At 36.7% G+C, this 19,707-nt stretch overlaps 1 protein-coding gene across 1 annotated transcript in view; it reads right to left on the reverse strand.

The window, feature by feature from the left end:
• Positions 1-19,707, reverse strand: part of SLC24A2 (solute carrier family 24 member 2) — a 160,139-nt gene that overhangs the window by 90,705 nt on the left and 49,727 nt on the right. The window contains exons 3-4 of the mRNA XM_054517895.1: positions 13,318-13,356; positions 12,169-12,277 (exon numbers count right to left, since the gene is read on the reverse strand). Coding sequence (XP_054373870.1) covers positions 12,169-12,277; positions 13,318-13,356 — 148 coding nt within the window. The remainder of the gene's footprint in view (positions 1-12,168; positions 12,278-13,317; positions 13,357-19,707) is intronic.

Raw genomic sequence — 19,707 nt, forward strand, 5'->3', positions numbered from 1 at the left:
AGGAGTTGCTGTGGTAGAAAGAAAGTAGATTCACACTACATATAAGGAAGATATTTTTTAGATGGAGGATGTTGAAACAATGGCTCAGGTTGTTCAGAGAGATGAGGTAAATTCCCCATGCCTGGATATATTCAAAGTCAAGATGTACAAGGCTCTGAGCAACCTGACTGGTTGAACATATCCCTGCTCGTGGCAGGGAGATTGTACTAGATGATCTTTAAACATCCATTTCAACCAAACTATTCTATGACTCTATTAAATAAGATAGCTAATAACTCAGCTAATTTTACTCTCACTAAGTATAGTACATACTGGCTGTAATGAAATACTAATTTCTGTCTTTTAAGTATATAGCCCCAGGCTGCCATAGAAGAAAAGCAGAATCAATATTTCTCTTCACTCTCCTGCAACTAAGATCTTGGCTACAGACTGTAGTTGACCCAAGTAAGGCCAGAAATTAGCCTGACTCAGAGTTTCTAGAACTTCTTATAAGCCATACAGCTATTTTAGAGACAGCAACCTGCATTACTAAAGGTGTGTATCCCTTCACGGAAAAGTCAGACGATGACTTTTGTCAGACATGTATCCCTTCATGTAAAGTCAGACTGAAAGAAAATAATTGTGGATTTCTTCAACAAGCATGAGACTTTCACTTTTCATAAAAAACATATTTGTATGAGAATTCATGTCACACTCCTCCAAGTTCATTAAAAGCTTCAAAGTTGATATATCTATTACCTAAAACAAAACTGGTAAAAAGAAATTACTGATGGCAACCCTCTAATTTTTAGCACAATTACATGGTTGTATTTACTAAACACTCCTTTTGTTTGACTTCTACAGTCATGAAGGTGTCAAGGCTTCTTTAATTTGCCTTTTTAAAAAAGAAGGCAAAAAATTTGGTCAAAGGAATTAGAGGAATTCATATAATAACATCAAGGAGCACAAGGATGTCTTTACTGTTTTTTCTGCTAGATGTCAAGGTTTTGAGAAAATTTAATTAGATGATCAGTCTCAGCCAAAAACAGAAAAAGGAGGCCACTTTAAAACTTTTCTAGATAAGTTGTAGTGACTATCCAAACTAAACTGGAATCAAAGTTGGATTTGGTTTCAGCAGTGATGTTAGATTGGAACAAAGATCTCTTGATGCTAAGAACTTCTGAAAGATCTAGTGAAGATTAAAACTGTTAAATGTTACAGTTTTAAAATTAGAGTCCTAACCTCTAAGAGATCTTTAAAAAAAGAAAATGCCTTTTTACTTACACTATTAGAGGAAAAATATACAAAAAATCCCACAAACTGAAGGCTAACAGGAATTGTGAATTTTAAATAGAAACAATTATTTGAAATAATTTTTTCAGTGAATCTAATCTTATTCTGACTCCTATCATTTACAAACTTCCTAAACCTCTTAGCTTTCTTACTGAGTAATTATATCCCATCTGGGATAGACTGGGACTGCAATGGGAGTTTGTACATAGTATCATTGCAGAATGCAGGACAAAACAAAAATTCTTTTAAAAAGCAAAATACTTATTCTCCTACTACATCTGGATAATCAGATGCTGTACCCTACATTTTCACTTGTGGACATTCCAGCTGCCAGTTCTTCAAAAATGGAGGCTTTGCCATTGAGCTATTTCAGTGGAAAATACAAAAAGATCCCTTTTGGATATAAGTGATAAAGTTTAAAATTGCATTGAATTTCAAACTTACATATTTTTTTGCTTCTACTACTACAAGTAGTGCTTTATTAAAGATCCTAAACAAATGCAGAAAATATTATAAATAAAGTCTTTCAGGTACTTGGCTATTGGTAGTACATTGAGAGTAACTAAATCACTTACTACTTTGTGCATCATGAAAGGTGACCACATCTAGTAACATGTGGTCACCTTTCATCCCTTTAAATTGCAAGCCTTCTATTCCTGTTCTCTCTCCTCATGTGTCCTTGCCTTTTTTTTTTTAATTTTAGGTGGTTTTGCCATAAAAAATAATTTTATTAGAGTTGTTTGCTTTTCTATAATTGGCTTATTGCAATTTTATCAAGCTGGAGTGTGAATAGAAATATAACTAAATGAATTTACAATCATATCAGCAGAGTTCTGGGCAGCTTAAGATAGTGACAACATCCAAAAGTTAGATCTACCTGTTATTTTGCTCTTAGTGCAACATTTAAAATGAAAAGTGAAAATCCACTGTTTTCAGTCTATACTATCTAACAAATCTCCTTGTGGTGACAAATGGAAATTTATTGGGGTTATAATTGATATGGGCTGAAGAGCAAATATTTTTAAGGGGATGGTCAATGACATATGCAATGGAGCAGAAAGTACATTAAATTACTACTGCAAGTCAGACCCAGATTTTGATATTTTTAGGTGTTTTTATTTCACTTAAATTAAAGAAAAACATGAAATTGCTTGTTGTTGAGAGCTTTGTTTCTTCTCCCATCATAAGATACCTTTTTCCATCTGCCATCAACTGTTAAAGACAAGCATCAAACATTCTCTACAATGTAGTAACTCCAAAAGACAACCAATACAACAGAATTGAGTTGGCCAGGATCAAACACAATTCCTGCTGACTTTGAAGATAATATTTATCTTCAAACAATTTTCAAATATTCATGAAAATGGGAATTTCAAGGTGTAGAAGTGAAAGCCTCCTTCTGCTGATGATATTGGGAGTCCAACAACTGATTCCAGTGGGATCAGGATTTCCTTGAGTGTCTGTTGGGCCAGACACTGTAGGGTCTGGAAACCTACAACTCCGACTAATCAAATTTCAGATGTTTTGCTTTCCAGCATACCCAAGGAGAATAACAGCAGACAGCATGTCTTCCTTTCAGTAGCCAGTCATAAAATCCAATCAACTTGTGGATGATGAAATCATCTGTCATGTACAAGCTGTACTAAAGGAAATCTCCCACTTTTCAGCTTCAATGGAATGTCCCTCACAGACACTAATATTCCCTGATCTGTACAGCTTTATACATTGCTTATGTTCTTTGTTGTTCATATTTTTAACAAAGAAATACTGAGTTAGGAAGAAACTTAAAATGAAGCTAAAACCATTAAGCATGTAAATACATAATCAGGAAAAGTTTACCCTGTGCTGGGATCATGTTTGTATTCTATATGTCTTCCTTGCATTCTCTGTAGGAAATCCCAAGAATACACTGTCTGAAGAACAGGGCAACACTGGAAAAAATTATGAGGAAGAGAAACAAGAATTCTGCCTGCAGTGTACAGCTTGAGTAGATTGAAGTTAACACAACAGGGCATGCAGAAGTAAATAGTGAAAACTGACAACAAAACCAACACAAGGACTACATTTCAGATTCAAAACTAAATTAAAAAGGCATTAGAAAATTTTCATTATTTAACTTTTTCCACCTACAAAGATCAATACAGATTTTAAAGGGAGACCTATGCTTCAATTTTATGTAAGTAGAAATCTTCTCAATGACACTAACACAACAATGAGTTGTGCCTTCTCTCTGAGTCTTGGGAACCTCTGCAGATAAGCAGATCTGACACTGCTACAGAGTTGGAGAGCATTAACAAAGAGCTGAATTTTCCCACTGAACTGCCCTTTCTGAGAAAAATCTGCAAGGCTTTCATTGCCTACAAAGTTATGTATAACCAAACCACAGAGAGTTTTAATATCTGTGGGTAGGATAAAAGTTGCAAGCCTTCTCACCCTATAGTCATGGAAGTGCAACCTCTGTTACCTAGAAAAAGCAAGACCTACATGCCCAAAGTATGACAAGAATGAAATGGTTCCTGTATGTAAGCTAAATAGATCCACTCAGTAAAATAATTTAGACTTTGAATATCTACTTCTTTGATTGTCACTATATATTTATGATTGACATAAAAAATAGTCAGTGGAACCAAAACCTCATAATAAAATTGTCTTCACTAGCCCAAGATATCATTTTTCTCTATGCCAAAATCACACATTTTTATAGACAGCTCAGGTTCCACAGCTGTTACAGTGACATTTATATCTTCTGTGTATTACAAAGAAGTTTGTAAATACAAGTGTATCCATTCTTGGCTTTGAAGTCCTAAGTAATACTGGAGGAAACAGCTATCTAATTTCTCTCTCTCTCTCTCTCTCTCTCTCTCTCTCTCTCTCTCTCTCTCTCTCTCTTTCTGACAGATGTGAACTAGGCTATCTAAAATACTGTCTCTGCCTATTTAAATAGATGTGCCCTTAGCTGCATGTAGCCCATATGGGTTTCTACTCTACTTATGCTGTTGCTGACTCTGGCATTATGGGGTGTTTGATGTTGGAGACACTTTTAAAATACTCATCTCATCTACATTATCATGGAAGCACAGGTATCTAAGTTAGAAGCACAATTTTGGTGGTCTCTACCACAGCTGAAATGCAGCGAAAGGTGGAAGAAGACCTTGCTGGAGAATGATGTGCCTCACTGCTTCACCTATCTCATCTAGATGTTTGAAAACTTTCCCAGGAAAAAGCTTTCTTCCTGCAAATGACTGTGTGGAGAGTCATGCCACCGAAAGCAAGAAAAGTGCCACTGCAGCAATGGTGACCCAGCAGCACCCTTAAGGTGCTCCACTAGGGAGAGCACTGCCACCAGGTCAAGGAGGTGGTATTTTGTTTACACCAGCACTCATGAGATATAGGTGGGTGCTGGGACCAGTCCCAGGCTCACCAGTACAAGGCAGTCATAGACATACCAGAACCAGTCCAGCATTGGGCCACAAAGATTATGACTGGAACACTTCTCATCAGAGAGGCTGAGACTGTTCAGCCTGGAGGAAAGCAGGTTCAGGGAGCTCTTATCCCCATGTATAAGCCTGATGGGACAGAAAGAAAAAAAGGGAACAACACTTCCCTCAGAAGTCCCCATTGACAGGGGAAGAGTCAATGGAGATGAACTAAAAACCAGAAAATTCCATCCAGACACATATTAGGATGATGAGCAAACACTGAAATGTGTCTCCCAAAAAGACTGTGGAGTCTCCATTTATGAACATTTTCAAATCATGACTGGAAGCTGTCATAGTCAACCTGCTGAAGCCAATCCTGCTTGAGCAGGAGATTGTACTAGCTGGATTCTGTAATGCAAAATGTCCCTTTCAACCTAAATGAGAAAAACCACCTCACTTTTGTGAAAGCTAGACATATAAAAAGAGTATGAGTATCTGCCTGACATGACACTACACTTTGAAGGTCAGCCTAATTGTCTTTTTCATTGGTTTCTCACCATCGTATCAGACTGAATATCATGGGAAGGAATTAAAGAGAAAACACTGTATTCTGATTAATAGCTACTAATATATATCCAAGCCTGGCAGGGAGCCCCCAGCTTCTCTGGCAGAAATCCCTTGCCAACATTTCAGTCTGCAGCTGAGAGGAGAGCTAGAATGGTCTCAGCACTGTGCTCAGAGGACTGTTTTTCCTTGATGGGACAGAAGAAGAGCCAAGGACAAGCAGAGTAGGAACAAAGTTACAAGAAGAAGGATGCTCAGGTTCTTTGCAGGCCCATGGGTATGCCTAAAGGATGCTCAAGATTTATTAATTATTTAAAGCAGAGATAGTTAATAACATACAATATTACTTCTATAAATTTTGTCTAGATTTGTGTATTTCTTCATGTTAAATAAAATACTTTTGTGCCTATATAGTTCTGAAGATGTATTTCTTTCTTCTCTGGCATGGTGCTAGGAAGTGGTGAGGCCACACCTCGAGTGCTGTGTCTAGTTCTGGGCCCTCAGTTTGGGAAGGACATTGAGACATTTGAGCACGTCCAGAGGACAGGAATGAGGCTGGTGAGGGCTTGGAACACAAGCTCTGTGAGGAACAACTGAGGGAGCTGGGGTGTCTCAGCCTGGAGAAAAGGAGACTCACAGATGACCTTATCACTCTCTACAATCTCCTGAAAGGTGGAGTTGGTTTCTTCTCCCAGGCAACCACTGACAGAATGAGAGGTCACAGTCTTAAGCTGTGCCAAGGGAAGTTTAGGTTAGATGTCAGGAAAAATTTCTCAACTGAAAGCATGATTGGGCAGTGGAATAGTATGCCCAGGAAGACGGTGGAGTCACCATCCCTGGACATGTTTAAAAAAGGCTGGATGTGGCACTCAGTGCTGTGGTTGAGTTGATGAGGAGGTGTTAGGTATAGGTTGGACTCTATGATCTCAAATTTCTTTTCCAACCTAGTTCATTCTGTCATTCTCTGATTCTGCTCTTTTGTGAAGTGCACTCAAGTCCTGCTGCATAACAGAATCAAAGAATGGTTAAGGTTGAAAAAGATTTTTGAGACCCATGTTCTGGAGATGAGGAAAGTGGAAGTGGTCAGGCTACTTCAGCCATGCAGGAACTGAGCATTACCCCTGAGCTGGTGTAAACTGAGCTGCCTGGCCTTACTTCTCTGAAGATACAGCAAATAAACAGCTTCAGGCAAACAATGGCACCAATGGCAGTGAGCACAGACATGATCTCACCTAGGCCATGGACAGAGTAAAAACAGAAGTTTTTTGCAAAATGAGACAAAAGCTGGGAGGCTGCTGAGTAACCGTCCAGGCAAAGGCCACCCAACCTCTGCCAGATGTCTTTTGGGTGAGCTGACAGTTTTCATGACATCTAAGAAAAGTATCCAAGCAGCAGGAGCAAATGAAGCAGAACAGCTCGCAGTGAATGGAAAAGTTGGAAAATTCTTAACACCAATATGTAGGAAAACAACAGCATCTACCAAGCCATTATGAATAATTCACTACTATCTCAAAAACTTTGAGTATTCTTCTTTATTTTCCTGAGAAGTATGAATGCAGGTTTTCTCTTTTTTTTGTCAAAACAGTGACAGTACTGTACTGTTCTGTGTTCAGTGAAGGAAGTGACAGAATTGTAAGCTCAGCTTTATGTAACAGAAGGTTACTTCTCTCACCAATAACATGCACCATATTTATATCTTCAAAAAAACCCTACAGATTATAAGATAAACAATTCATTTTCTGCAGAAGTACATCCTGTAGTTTTCCATTTTGGAAACAGGACTTGAGATGGGAATAGGAGAAAATTGCTTAAGATACCCGCTTCTCACTGGGGACTAAGCCATGACAGAGATTTATATCACACCCATTTTCATGCAGAGGATGTCATTTGCATATGAGTTATAGCCTTGTCACACAGAGAAAGAAAGTCAGCAACTAGCTAAATCTTCACTTGTGGGAGATGTTTTGCTGGCCTGTAGCACCTTATCAGCAGGCAGAAAAGGGGTGCTATGATAATGAAAAAAATCTCATTCTTCCTGTGTCTTGAAAAAGCTGTGCAAGAAAAACAATGTAGCCTCAGATTGCACTGGTGGTCTAAATCCTCACTTCAGTGCTGGAATCCTCCCTGCTCAACAGAGTACCAGCAGAAGCCTCCAGAGAGAAAATGCTCCCTCCACACTTCTGAAGGAATCATCTTTACAGCAACCTACAGCTTATAGGGAGAAGGTAGGATTACTATTCACGGCACACTTTCATAAAAAATACCTACCATCTTATTCTTGCCCTGCTCCCACTGCAAAACAACAGCCATCTTCTATTAAAAAATGTAAAGGGATCTTTGCAAAACCTACACTTCCATAACCCAGGAATATCCCGTTCAAAACTAGGACAAAGTTATCTGAGTTTCAGGACTCAGAAGAAAACAGCTACAAATGATCAATGATTGTCATGATTTATGTTCAGGTTGCTTGGATTTTGGACTGGGGCCTGACCAACACAGCAGGTCAGATGATGCCATCCTTATTCATATGGGTAATGTTGTTATGAACAGACCAGCTGGATTGCAAGGCTAGCACTTAAGCAGAAGCAAATATGGCATAGGATTTCCTGGGGATTAATGACTGGCTGAGAGTTGATGATAGCCAGAAACACAGGCAGTCATTAATCTTAATCCTCAGGAAATGATGTCTATCAAGGTCATTATTTCTGTAATTAGATAAAAGCAAACAAATACCTAATGTCATACAGATATTTGTATTTTTAATGAATGATGATGTCTCAGCTGTAATGTAAAGTTCACATCTCATTAACAAACTTCCTATACATTCACCTGCTAGAGTGGCTGAACTCTTATCTTCTTATAAGCTTTATGCTGAGACCAAGATTTTGAAGGGGAGAAGCCTTTCTTGTCTAGACTGTTAAATCCACAGCATGACTGCACACCTGCCTGATTATGAAGAGCCAAATATCCAGCAGCTCCCACTGATCTCAGATATTACTCATCTGTCAGAGGCAGGCTGAACGCCTTGCAAGCCTGCTGATTCTGGAGAGTTTGCAAGTTGGCTTTTAAAAGACAGCCACAAGCCATACAAAGCCACATTTATTATGTGAAAAGGGAAAAGAAGGATAGGGTCATAAGTGTGCAATAGTATATAGGGACTGCTCTGTTTATTGACATTTTTGGAAAGTAAATCTTACTCTATCATTTCATGTTATCCTACTTGCAATCAAGTGCATTTTTAATATGCTTTCAATTGCAGCAGAGGTTGGTTCTGACTTCACAAATGAATTATTCAGAAGTAAATTTGATGAGCTGGTTTTCTATAAATACACTGAATGTTAATGCAGTAATAATGGTGTGTAGGTCAAGCTGATCTTTAACAGTCATATGGCCTATTTATACACTCTATACAGCTTTTGCTACCAAGAGGATGCAGATGGACTTCTTTTCTGTCACCCTTGCAAAATCCACATAACTCCAAATGACAGTGCAGTGTGCCTTCTGATGCCCCCATTTCCCTTGCAATTGTTCAAGGGAATGTAACAGTGAATTTTATTACTGACTTAAAGAGAAAGACAAGCTGGATCTCTCAGCAGCAGTGTAAAAATTAGAAATGTAACTTCTAAAGGCAATATTTGATCTAGAAGCCCTCAAAGATCAAGCACAGAGCTCCCAGACTTTAGCCACACTTTTCCAGCCACTGAAAAGACAGTTCACTTGGCTGTGACAGCTGCAGTGTGGCTGGTGACTGATCGGGAAGTGATCTGATGAACGGACACAGCAGTCCAGAAAGACAGCAAGTGCTGAAGAAGCCATCTTATGGGAGAAGGCTGAAAGAAGGAGGGTTCAGGTGAGTGAGATCCAGTATGAGACGGGCCAAGAAGTAAATGCTAGAGAAATGCAGTAAAAGGAAATGAGACAAGAAGGAGGAAGATGTCAGGAGTATGCCCAAGTGCAGGGTCTGCCAGAGTCCCTGTGTATGTGGTAGCTTTGATAGACACCTTTCAAACTTATTTTTTTATTTCAGAGTGGCACCTTTTAATGCTCTCATAAACTGTTTTTCTGCAAATCCAACAGATTCAGCAAAGGATGCAATTCTTTTGACCTATTGATCTAAGTCATCATCTGGCAGAAATATGAGGAAATTTAAGCTGACTAAAGCAAGAATGAAAAATTTTTATAACATATTTCTGCTCTTCCTTTGAGTGTGATCCATACTTGCATCAAATGATTTGGAAGAAACCCTTTAGCCCCATAGGTCACGCAGCAGGTCCATCACCATCCATTACATGAGTGCAGCAGAGCTAATTTTCTTTGCTTATGCAAAACTGAGAACTGTTGCGTTTTTTTGGGAAAGGAAAGGACATGTAAATTGGAGAGAGCCACATGGGCCAGAGAAGGCCTGGTGGTACTCATTTACATTTCTACATCTCCCCAGATAATGGGTTTATAGAGCAAAGGACTGATTTCTCAGACACTTAATAAATATTATTTCCTTCAATTTGTAATAGTGAAATGCTATCAGCTTAAAAATTACTTATTTGGCATGGTAAAAGACTCTTAAAATAAAGATGATGCACAAATTTGGTTCTTTAATGTCTTATACACAGATTAAAACACAAAAAGATGGGGAGAAATTTGGTCGGTAAAATTCATACAGATCCAAGTAGATAATGAATATTGTATACAGTAGATATCCACATGTATTTTCACGTATAGTTTTTAAGTGAATGTCAAATTAAAATATAACGACATTTAATGTAGTAACTAGGATTACCTGCCTCAACCTGACACATTATTTACATAAAATGAATTTTTTCTTTAATAGAAGTTTGCAGAATAAGCTGAATACAGAATAATTAATACAGACACTCAAAAGCTTAAAATCTCAGAAAACAACATTAGTGTGTTCAGTACTCCTCATGTTTGCCCTCCAAACTGCCTGCTGTGCAAAAGATCTTGAAAGCTGAGTCTGTGTACAAATGAGGTGGCGCCTCAGAAAAGGTTAATAATGTGTGACCGAAACATGGATGCATTTTTCACAGATTTTTCCTAGTCATAAGTCTGTTTATAAAAACCTAAAACAAGTGTTCCACATGCAATTGAATGAATTGCACTTTCATGCTCTCATGAACTAAAATTTGAATTCTGTAAAGTCAGCAAAAGCCTGAAATACTGGCTTCTTTATCTATACCAACTTAAATATCTGCACATACATAGGCTATTTCCCAGCAGCTTTTAGGCCATTTCCTCAAGGAAATATTGAATTAAAATACAGCGTTTACAGTAAATGTAAGTAGATTCTTTTGCCCCTTTGTAAATTTAGTGTGTTAGTTTTAATGAAATGTCCAGATAATGAAATGCACTTACTTGAAGGCAGGAATACATTTCTATTCCCAGTTTTTTTAAAGAGTATTACTTCCAGGAGAAATGAAAGACTTTGGAAAGGAAAAAATCTGTAAGCAGTGAAGTACTACATGCGAAAAAACCCTGAAGAAAATGTTACTGGATTAATCTAAGATTTATGCATTGCAAACATCTCCATCAATCAACAATCAATCCATTGTTTGAATTGTATCAATAGTTTTACTGACATATGAAAACCAAAATTGAGTTACTTGACAAACTTAATTATAAGTAATACCTGTTTGTCAAAAATGTAGGGTTTTTGTCTCCCTTAAGATGAATTTCAAATTTCAAACCCCTCTTGACAAACTTAATTATAAGTAATACCTGTTTGTCAAAAATGTAGGGTTTTTGTCTCCCTTAAGATGAATTTCAAATTTCAAACCCCTTTTGTCCTTCACTGTCATGAAGGGGGAAGCCTCTGGATCACACTGCACAGCACAAGCTTACTATAGCACAAAAGTCTGAACATTGAATAAGCTATGTATGGGAAACAAGTGAAATAAGCTTGAGCAATGGAAAAGTGCCTGAGACATGATCTTATTCTCAATTTACATTAGGTTCAAATTGTGCTCCAGTCACGTATTCTAGCTTTCTTGTAGTCTTCAATCTGTTATGTATGCTCATGTGAAGTGCTATACATAGTTTTTGGTCACTGAAGTTTGAAAGGTCTGTCAGTAACATTTTAGGTCTCTTTAGAACATCCCTTTTCTTTCACAGGTGCTATTTCTCAAGACAACTATTAGTGCAGCAAGAGAAGTCCTACACACACACAGACATCAAATAACACATGGCTTTGATTTTTTTTGGTTCTTCTACTAGAATCTGAGAGTCAGATCACTCCACAATTACAAAGCCAATATCTGCCAGCTTCTCAGATCAAAGCAATGGTCTTCTTGCTAATTTGTCAAAGAAACAATAAATCACACCACACTTGGATAAAGCAAATAAATCATTTGCATACATGGAACACAGAGGTATATAGGCTGCATTTTTATTAAAGTCAGCATTAAACAACCCGAAGTCAAATCAACAGATTCTCATTCTTTTCTACAGTGCTCATGACAAATTATCCATCGCTGTGACTTTTTTTTTTAATAAAATCAAAACCAGGGAGGAAAACAAAAAAAAATCTTTATGAAAGTACAGGACGATCCAGTTTCTGTAGCTTTTACATTGCTGCTGAAGCCAGGAGAGAAGAGAATCAGTATTTATGCACTGACCAAGTGACCAGGTGACCAGTTTTAGTTTTACTGTAATGAACACATTTCCTAAGTTGAAAGTCTTGGTGTGAGTATGTAAATCACACTATAAAAGTGCAGAACTCTCTCAGAAAATCTAGACACATTCAGAAAAGACGTTTTCTGATTTTCTCTCAGAAAATCTAGACACATTCAGATAAAAGCAAGAGAAATGCAAAAAACAGTTTCATGGAGAGAAAGAAAAAATAAAGCATTTGTGGTTTTTTGCATCAGGAAAGCAAAAAAAAAAAAATTAATAGACATACCTTCGGCAAGTGGGTCAAGTGTGTGAATCATGAGCTGGAAGATGCTGTTCCTCATTAGACTGTTGTGGAGCGATGCAGAGCTTCCTCCCCGCTGGAGACGTGGCTTGGTCTAGGGTAAAAAATATGGTGAAGAATTTAGGGTCTTTTTGTTTTTTGTGTGGAACAATGTCTGAAACAGTATGCATTAATCTCACACCTCACTGTACGATGAAACATTTTGAACTATCAAATATAGCAGGTTATGTTAAACTACAGAATTTATCATCCATTGTCATAACTATAATTTCTCTGGAGGGGATGGATTGTCAGAACAGCCATTAGTCTCTTAGGACTCAGGAAAAAACATGGCAAAAAGAATCTTTCTTTGTGAAAACTCATAAAGTGTTAAGAAAATGAAAACTTCAGACTTGCATCAGGAAGAACTAACAATTTGTTTCTTTGCAGAACCTTTTGCTTGAATCACTGAAGTAAGTTATAATTTTTATTACTTCAGTACATTGCATATATGCGTATGATCAAAATTATGGAGAAAAAGGGCAGACAGTAGTATCCTTTTTAATGGCACTCAGTCAGAAACATGCTCCTTGCTTTGGCTGGATCCACTGGTCTCATGGCAAAAAGAGACTGAAAGTGTGGTAAGGCAGTTTAGACATCTGCAGCAATGAATCTAATGTACAAGCATATTTTGCATACTTGGAATGAAATACAAAACATAGTCTGAGATTCTGTTCCCCATGCAGTTGTCTACTACAATAACCAATGCATCGTATATATCTCACAGAATAAGACTGGTTTGTGGCTGTTGGTTTCAATAAAAAGGATAGTGAGAGCCAACAGACTACTGACTAGAAAGACCCTGAAATCCAATTAGAGGAAAAAAAACAACACTGAAGAAAATAATATTTGGCAAAAATACATGGATTAATCTTTGGTATCATACACATACAAAGTGATAAATTATAGAAAACAATAAAGAATACTAATTCACTGTTTTATGTTTGAAAAGAAATTATTTCAACTCTGTAGCAGTATAGGAGGAGAAAGAAATCCCAGCAATTTAGAAAAATGTTGATGCACAGCAAACTAATGTAAGGCTTGTCTCACCACCCTCCTGAGAAACAAATGCTCAGATGTATAATTGCTGCCTACCGTCAACGTTTGGTCATCCTTGTCTCCAGCATTAGGTGACTGCATGAATAGGAAAAAGAACAAAAAGAAGTGTCAGATGGAGCACATAGGGAATGGAAAGGCAATAGAACATCACACATGTCTGATCCTATGAATTCTGTTGTGATAGATTTTTGAACAACTCAAGGCATCCCACTGATCAAGTAAATCAGAGTAAATTCACACTGCAATGTGCAAGCACCTTTTACTCTTGTCAGTTTCTTGGACAGGAACTGTTTTCATTTCAGGCCTGGCAAAGCAGCTGGGCTGCAGATCACAATGTTCACTTCAGACAAATTACCCAGGGAGGCAAACTCCCTGTACAGAAACCAGTTTGAGAGAGTGAAGATAGAAGACTAAGAGCAACAAGAAACTCAGGATTGACCAACTGTTCCACAAAAAAAAGTCTAAAAAGGAGTAACCTTTGTATTTTGCAGGAAGAGACTAGGCAAGGAAATGAAAAAATGTGTTTCCATTTTACAACACCCTACAAATTACCATTTAGCTCTGATTAAGGGCAAGCAGCATGGCACACACTGCCCTGCCATGAAGGAAAATGAGACTCTGAATGGGTCTTAAATTATTTTCTCCATCTCAAAGACTCTTTAGTGCTATGTAATACACAGAAAACAAATTACAACTGTTCCACAGAACAATCTTTCCCATTCAGTAAAACACAGTTTTTGGACACACATCAACAGTGATTTTTTGGGCATGCCTTTGGGGCTAACTAACTTTGAAGGTTAAGTGGAAGGCAAGCAGCCATGAACAAACACTAATGACAGAGCAAATCCTTTATGTGCCATAATAAATACAACAATAATGATAATGAGAACCAAACTCCTTGTCAAAAATGTGCTGCTACAGCTCTGAGTATTAACTCAAAGAAAAGATAATCAGACAACAAAAACATCTTTATTCTAGTAAAGCAACACCTGTCACCTCTAAAATAAATCTATCCTTGTATAAGAAAAAAATAGGAAAAAAGTTTTATGCTCTATTGAAGAAAACTATCACAAAAAGAACTTTGAAAGTAATAAAAAGGAAACAAAAAGAAAATACAAAATCTGTGCTCTAAAATGTCATTTTAAAAGTAGATGCATCTTAGAAAATGTTGGCCTAATGTGTACATATATATGGTTATATATTTTACATATTCATGCATTTCAGATAAAAACACACAAAAATGAACAAATCCACAATTTATATATGAGTATTTTGAGAAACCTTCAAAAAAAAAAAAGGGAAAAAAATCCATCTCACAGCATAATTTACAAGAAGGCAAAAAGGACAAGCTGGGGACAGCTTGTATTGTCTCCAAAAAAGAAGGAGGTTAGGGTAGTTGAGTCCTAAGGATCAGTGGCTATAGTTATAGAAGTAATGTCTGTGATAGATGGATGAATGTGCAGAACTGGAACTTGATTAGAAGTTTAAAAAATGTATTATTTGGAACTTTGATTTTCTGAAGATAGGAAATCCATTTTTTATTTTTAATATTGAAAGACATGAGAATGTATAATTGATGAAACTGAGTAAATTGTACTTTCTACCTGACAAAGGTCTGAAGACTATCACTTTTCAAAATTTCATGTTGAATGAAACATTTCTCATTTATTTGAAAAAAGAATGAGATGAAGCTAAATGAATGCATAAAAACAGCTAGTTGATAATTTGCACCACACAATTCAATTGGTAAAAGATAATTATATAAAAAACAGAAAGAACAATGAAACACATTTTCCATACGCATTAAGGAAGCAGAAGTGTGAAATAATTTAATTATTTGCCAATACAAATTGGGGCATACACCATGAAATGGATTTTTTAATTTATTTTTTCCACACTTGATTAGCCATGTAATTGTTTCTGAGTTTAACTTGCCAGTCAAGTTATATTTTAGCAGAAATATTCAGGACAATTTCAAAAACAGGAATGTAACAATTGTTTGACATTCTGGTGATATTAAATACTTATATTTCCTGGATTCTATCCTGGAGAAACAATTAAAAAACTCACCTTTAAATAGTGTCTTAAACTATGACAGTGAAAAAATCAGTGTTGCTGTCCACAGTACTGGACGGCATTTTGTCCAAACCAGGATGGAAAATTAAACTATTTTACTATTGTTCACAGCAAATTTTGAACATGGTCTTTGCTATTTAGTTTTGGTATCTACACTGTATGGGAAAGCATCTTAAAGTATCATTTTTCCCTTACAGAAACATTGAGTATTCAGGCATTTTATGCCACCTTAATTTGAGGCAACACTTAAAAACTGGTCCAGTTGGTGGTGTTTCTTTGCACTGGGAGCAAATACTGCATTTGTGGAACATTCAACAATAATATTTAAAAGAAAATACACAGTTTCTGTAAAAGATAGGTTTGTTCTTAAATCATGGCAACTGTTGCATGTTAGTTCCCTTAGGATCAGAAAGACATGAAGGTTCCATGTCTTATAAACTACAAATATTTCTGAAGATTTTGCTAGTAAAAATTATCGTTTGCAATTGCATGCTTTAATTTCTTTAAAACCATGAATTTATTATGATTCTGCAAAGTGAAAAAATTGCTTTCAGGCATGCCTTCTTATTCAATATATTTGGGGCACAATCCATTATCCTGTTTTTATCAGAATTATAAAATGATTAATCATTAAACAGATCACTAATTTTTTTTGAGAATTCAATGGAGTATTTGTTAGTTCTCCCATTCCCCATGGCAGGACATAAGAATTTGTCCATCCTTCTGCCGCCATCAATGATCATGTATTCAAGCTTGTTCCAGATGAGCTAAAAGTCTTAAAACATTTTGTTTCAGGAAGGATGCATTAAAAATGTCTACTTGCTATGGAGTGTGACCGTGTTCACAGGGGTTCTTGGATGAGGGAAGAGAAGAGAATGTTGACTCCATGTTCAGAAGGCTTGATTTATTATTTTATGATATATTTATATATATATTGCATTATAACTATACTAAAAAGAAAAGGAAGGGAAAGGTTTTCTCAGAAGGTAGCTAAGCTAAGAATAGAAAAGAAGAGAATGATAACAAAGGCAGCTCTCTCAGACTCTGTCCAAGATAGCTCCATCTTGATTGGCCATTAGTTATAAACATCCAAGATGGACCAATCAAAAATCCACCTGTTGCATTCCACAGCAGCAGATAACCATTGTTTAGATTCTTTTTCTGGGGCCTCAGCTTCCCAGAAGGGAAAATCCTAAAGAAAGGATTTTTAGTGAAAAAGATGTCTGCAACAATGGAGAAATGGTTTCTGGAATTCTTTTTATATGTCTCTCTTCCTCAGTGAACTAGGTTCATCAGCGATTGAGCCTGACAACTTCCTTGCCTTGTTTGGGAACATATGTTATTGAAAACAGGGGTTCTGAGTGATTAATGCAAGAAGTGATGGCTCACTAAGTGCCTGGTGAGTATCCCAGTGCTTTCCTTTGACATAAAGGGCATCATAAAAGTCTAACGAGGAGCAGAATCTAAAAAAGCTCTAGAAATTTGACATAGAGCATCCCTGTTAACAAAAGATGGCTAGTAACGAGAATCATCTGTTAGAGTGTGTAGTCCACAGGAGAATCAGAAAGCTGACTGTCTGCAGCTCGAGCAGTTGTTGCCCTAATTGAAGCTTCCATGTTAAAGGTTCAGTAGCCAGAAACAATCAGTGAACTGAGCTGCACATTCTCTTCTCCTAATATGAGAAAAGTAAGTTGTCAAACAAAAGCAAGTAAAAATGTAATGGGATTTCAACACCCTTTCTGCAGTGTGGTTTCACATCTCTTTTTTGCTTGATAAACATTTTCCAAATATAATAATGAAAAGCTGTTAAAAATCAATCAATCAATCAATCAAGCTTTTTTGAGAATAATGGCATTTAGTGATATTTGTTGGTTCACAGTGTGGTGTGAATGCAATATGGTGTCTCCAATTATTGTATTATGAGCCCAGACAGGAATTTGCACAATTTCCTCAAGATGCTTTCAAGCCCAGGACTTCTGCAGTTCTCTCTTACACCTGCTTTAAAAAGTGGCATCTGGACACAGCAACTTTACAGCTGGCAGTGATTCACCACTTGTAAGTTCTCAAGTTAATTAGAGAAGATAAGTTTTGTTGGCTCATTTTTCTGGGATTGTCTAATCTTACACTTAAAGTCTGCAGGGTATTTTACTAGACTGAACTGCAGAAAAATGAGATAGATTTCAAAGCCAGCCACTGAAGTCAATCTAGTTAACCTAAGAGAGTTTAGTTAATTTCTAAAAACCAGTATCCTAAGGAGTGTTAGTAATGCACTCGGAATAGAACTGTTCTGCATTTCTTTGAAATTATATGGTAAGTCAAGTTAAGACATAAGTAGAATCCTAGCAACAAATTCAGCTTGGTAGATTTCAGAAATAAGCCTAATAAGCTTAGTGAGGGAATCAAAAAACAAAGCTAGTATTTTATCTAGTTCTCTTAATGCATCGATCTTTGAATTTTACCAAATTAGAATCCCTTAGAGTTCCTTTCTCTGAATACTTCAAAACAATCCAAAGTTATAACCTTTGCCTACTTGATGGTTGGCTCAAAAGATCAAATCCTAGTGGTCTCAATATACTTACACTAAAATTCTAGGTATCTGTGGAAATAAAAGTTTACCATTACCACCTGCAGAACCTCTGTGAGGTGCTGCAGTGGAGCCAGTACAACTTTAAACTGAAGGTGACACACCTCATTACCTCACTCTCTAGAATATTTCTGTAGAAAGGCTGTAAGTAGCTGCAAGGGAATACCTCTATAGTAAACTGATGGTAAAGATTTTAACTTATATGTTACTGCTTAGATATCAGTATCTGAATCCAGACTGTGAATTAACACTGCATACAGGACCCTGGATCTTATTTAAAACAGAGGAAGAAAAAGCTTTAGTACCTACACTATAGAAAAATACGCTAAAGTTATTTTTAACTTTGCCTTCTTTCTTCTTTTCACCTTTCCTAAATATAAAATGAAACAGGGAGTTTTACCTAAAGAAGCAGATCTCTGTATTGTTATTGTTGAAGAAGGTAAATATGATTCACAAAACCACATCCAAAATTAACCTGAGGTTGTAAAGTTGCTTTACTCGTCAAAATGAAGAATTTATTAAATTAGAGGTTGAACTTCCAAAGACATTAACCTGGACCACCAAAATGGAATATCTGGCTACATTTATAACTGCTTGTTTAGACGTGTGAAAGCTGTAGCTCTGGAACAAGCAAAATGGCTTTATTATTTCAGATCAGTAGTTTCTTTTATGCCAGTCTATTCATGCAATTACCCAATGTGCATACACATACTGAATCCTCATAAATGTTCTGGAGAGATGTATCTTAGTTGATTTGAGCAGTGACAAATAGATGGTGTAAGCCATCAGTTGCTAAATCACATGCTAAAGTTAGGTCAACTGATTTAATTCCAGATGTCTGTGTATCCCACTGTGTGAAATAAGGCTCTTCTAGTGTGTAGACTGTATAACCAATTATATGGTATTTAGTTACTCATCATGTGTAAGGAATAGTCTGCCCCATGTCTCTTACCTTCTCTGAACTTGCTTAAAGTCAGGTATCTTTGGCTTAGGGTGGCAATGTAATAGCTCAAGCTTAAAGACTTCAGGAGTTTTTAATCACCTTAGTGTCAAAAATAATTATGCAGTTTTAAGTTGTCCCTCTTATCCTCATTTCAAGACTTACTAATGAAGTCACCTTTTGCTATTTTTTGAGTCAAATAATTTAGCACCACAGCTCTGTATGTCTATGTAACTTTCAGGAGGGAAAAAGAATCCTTAAGCAAACAAATAAATAAATAAAAATCCAAATCTAGGTACTTAGCAGTCATTAGATACACATGCACAAAACATGTGTTCACAAGTGACAGTTTAAGTACTTCAGTATGGATTTATGTGGATAACTTTAAAATACATGGACTTAAAGTCTTTAATATGCTGCTACTGCATCAACATTACATGAGAAAGCATAAGTGAGTGCATTAGTATAAGTTCATGAAATGTAAGAAATTTTGGAAGTAAAATCACCTAAAAAAAAAGAAGCAAAATGTAAGGAGGGAAGGTTTTAATCTGAACTGCAACTACACCATAGAGACCACTTGGTGACAGGAAACGCTTGCTCTTCATTTCTTGTAAGTCAATAAAACATGAGTGGCTTAGTAAGAAGCCAGCAAAAAAACCCCATTTCCTGGTACTTCTCCTTGCCTAAATACACAAAGGATCTGCTACAGATAATGGAGGTTTCAGAGTTTGCCTTCGAAGTGGTCACAATAATTCCCAGAGGGGAAATTGTTTGACAAATCTCAGCTGTGGCTGCTGCTACACTGATTTGCAGCTCCTGAATAAAT

This window comes from Molothrus ater, chromosome Z (assembly GCF_012460135.2).
Source record: "Molothrus ater isolate BHLD 08-10-18 breed brown headed cowbird chromosome Z, BPBGC_Mater_1.1, whole genome shotgun sequence".
In the NCBI taxonomy this organism is placed as follows: domain Eukaryota; kingdom Metazoa; phylum Chordata; class Aves; order Passeriformes; family Icteridae; genus Molothrus; species Molothrus ater.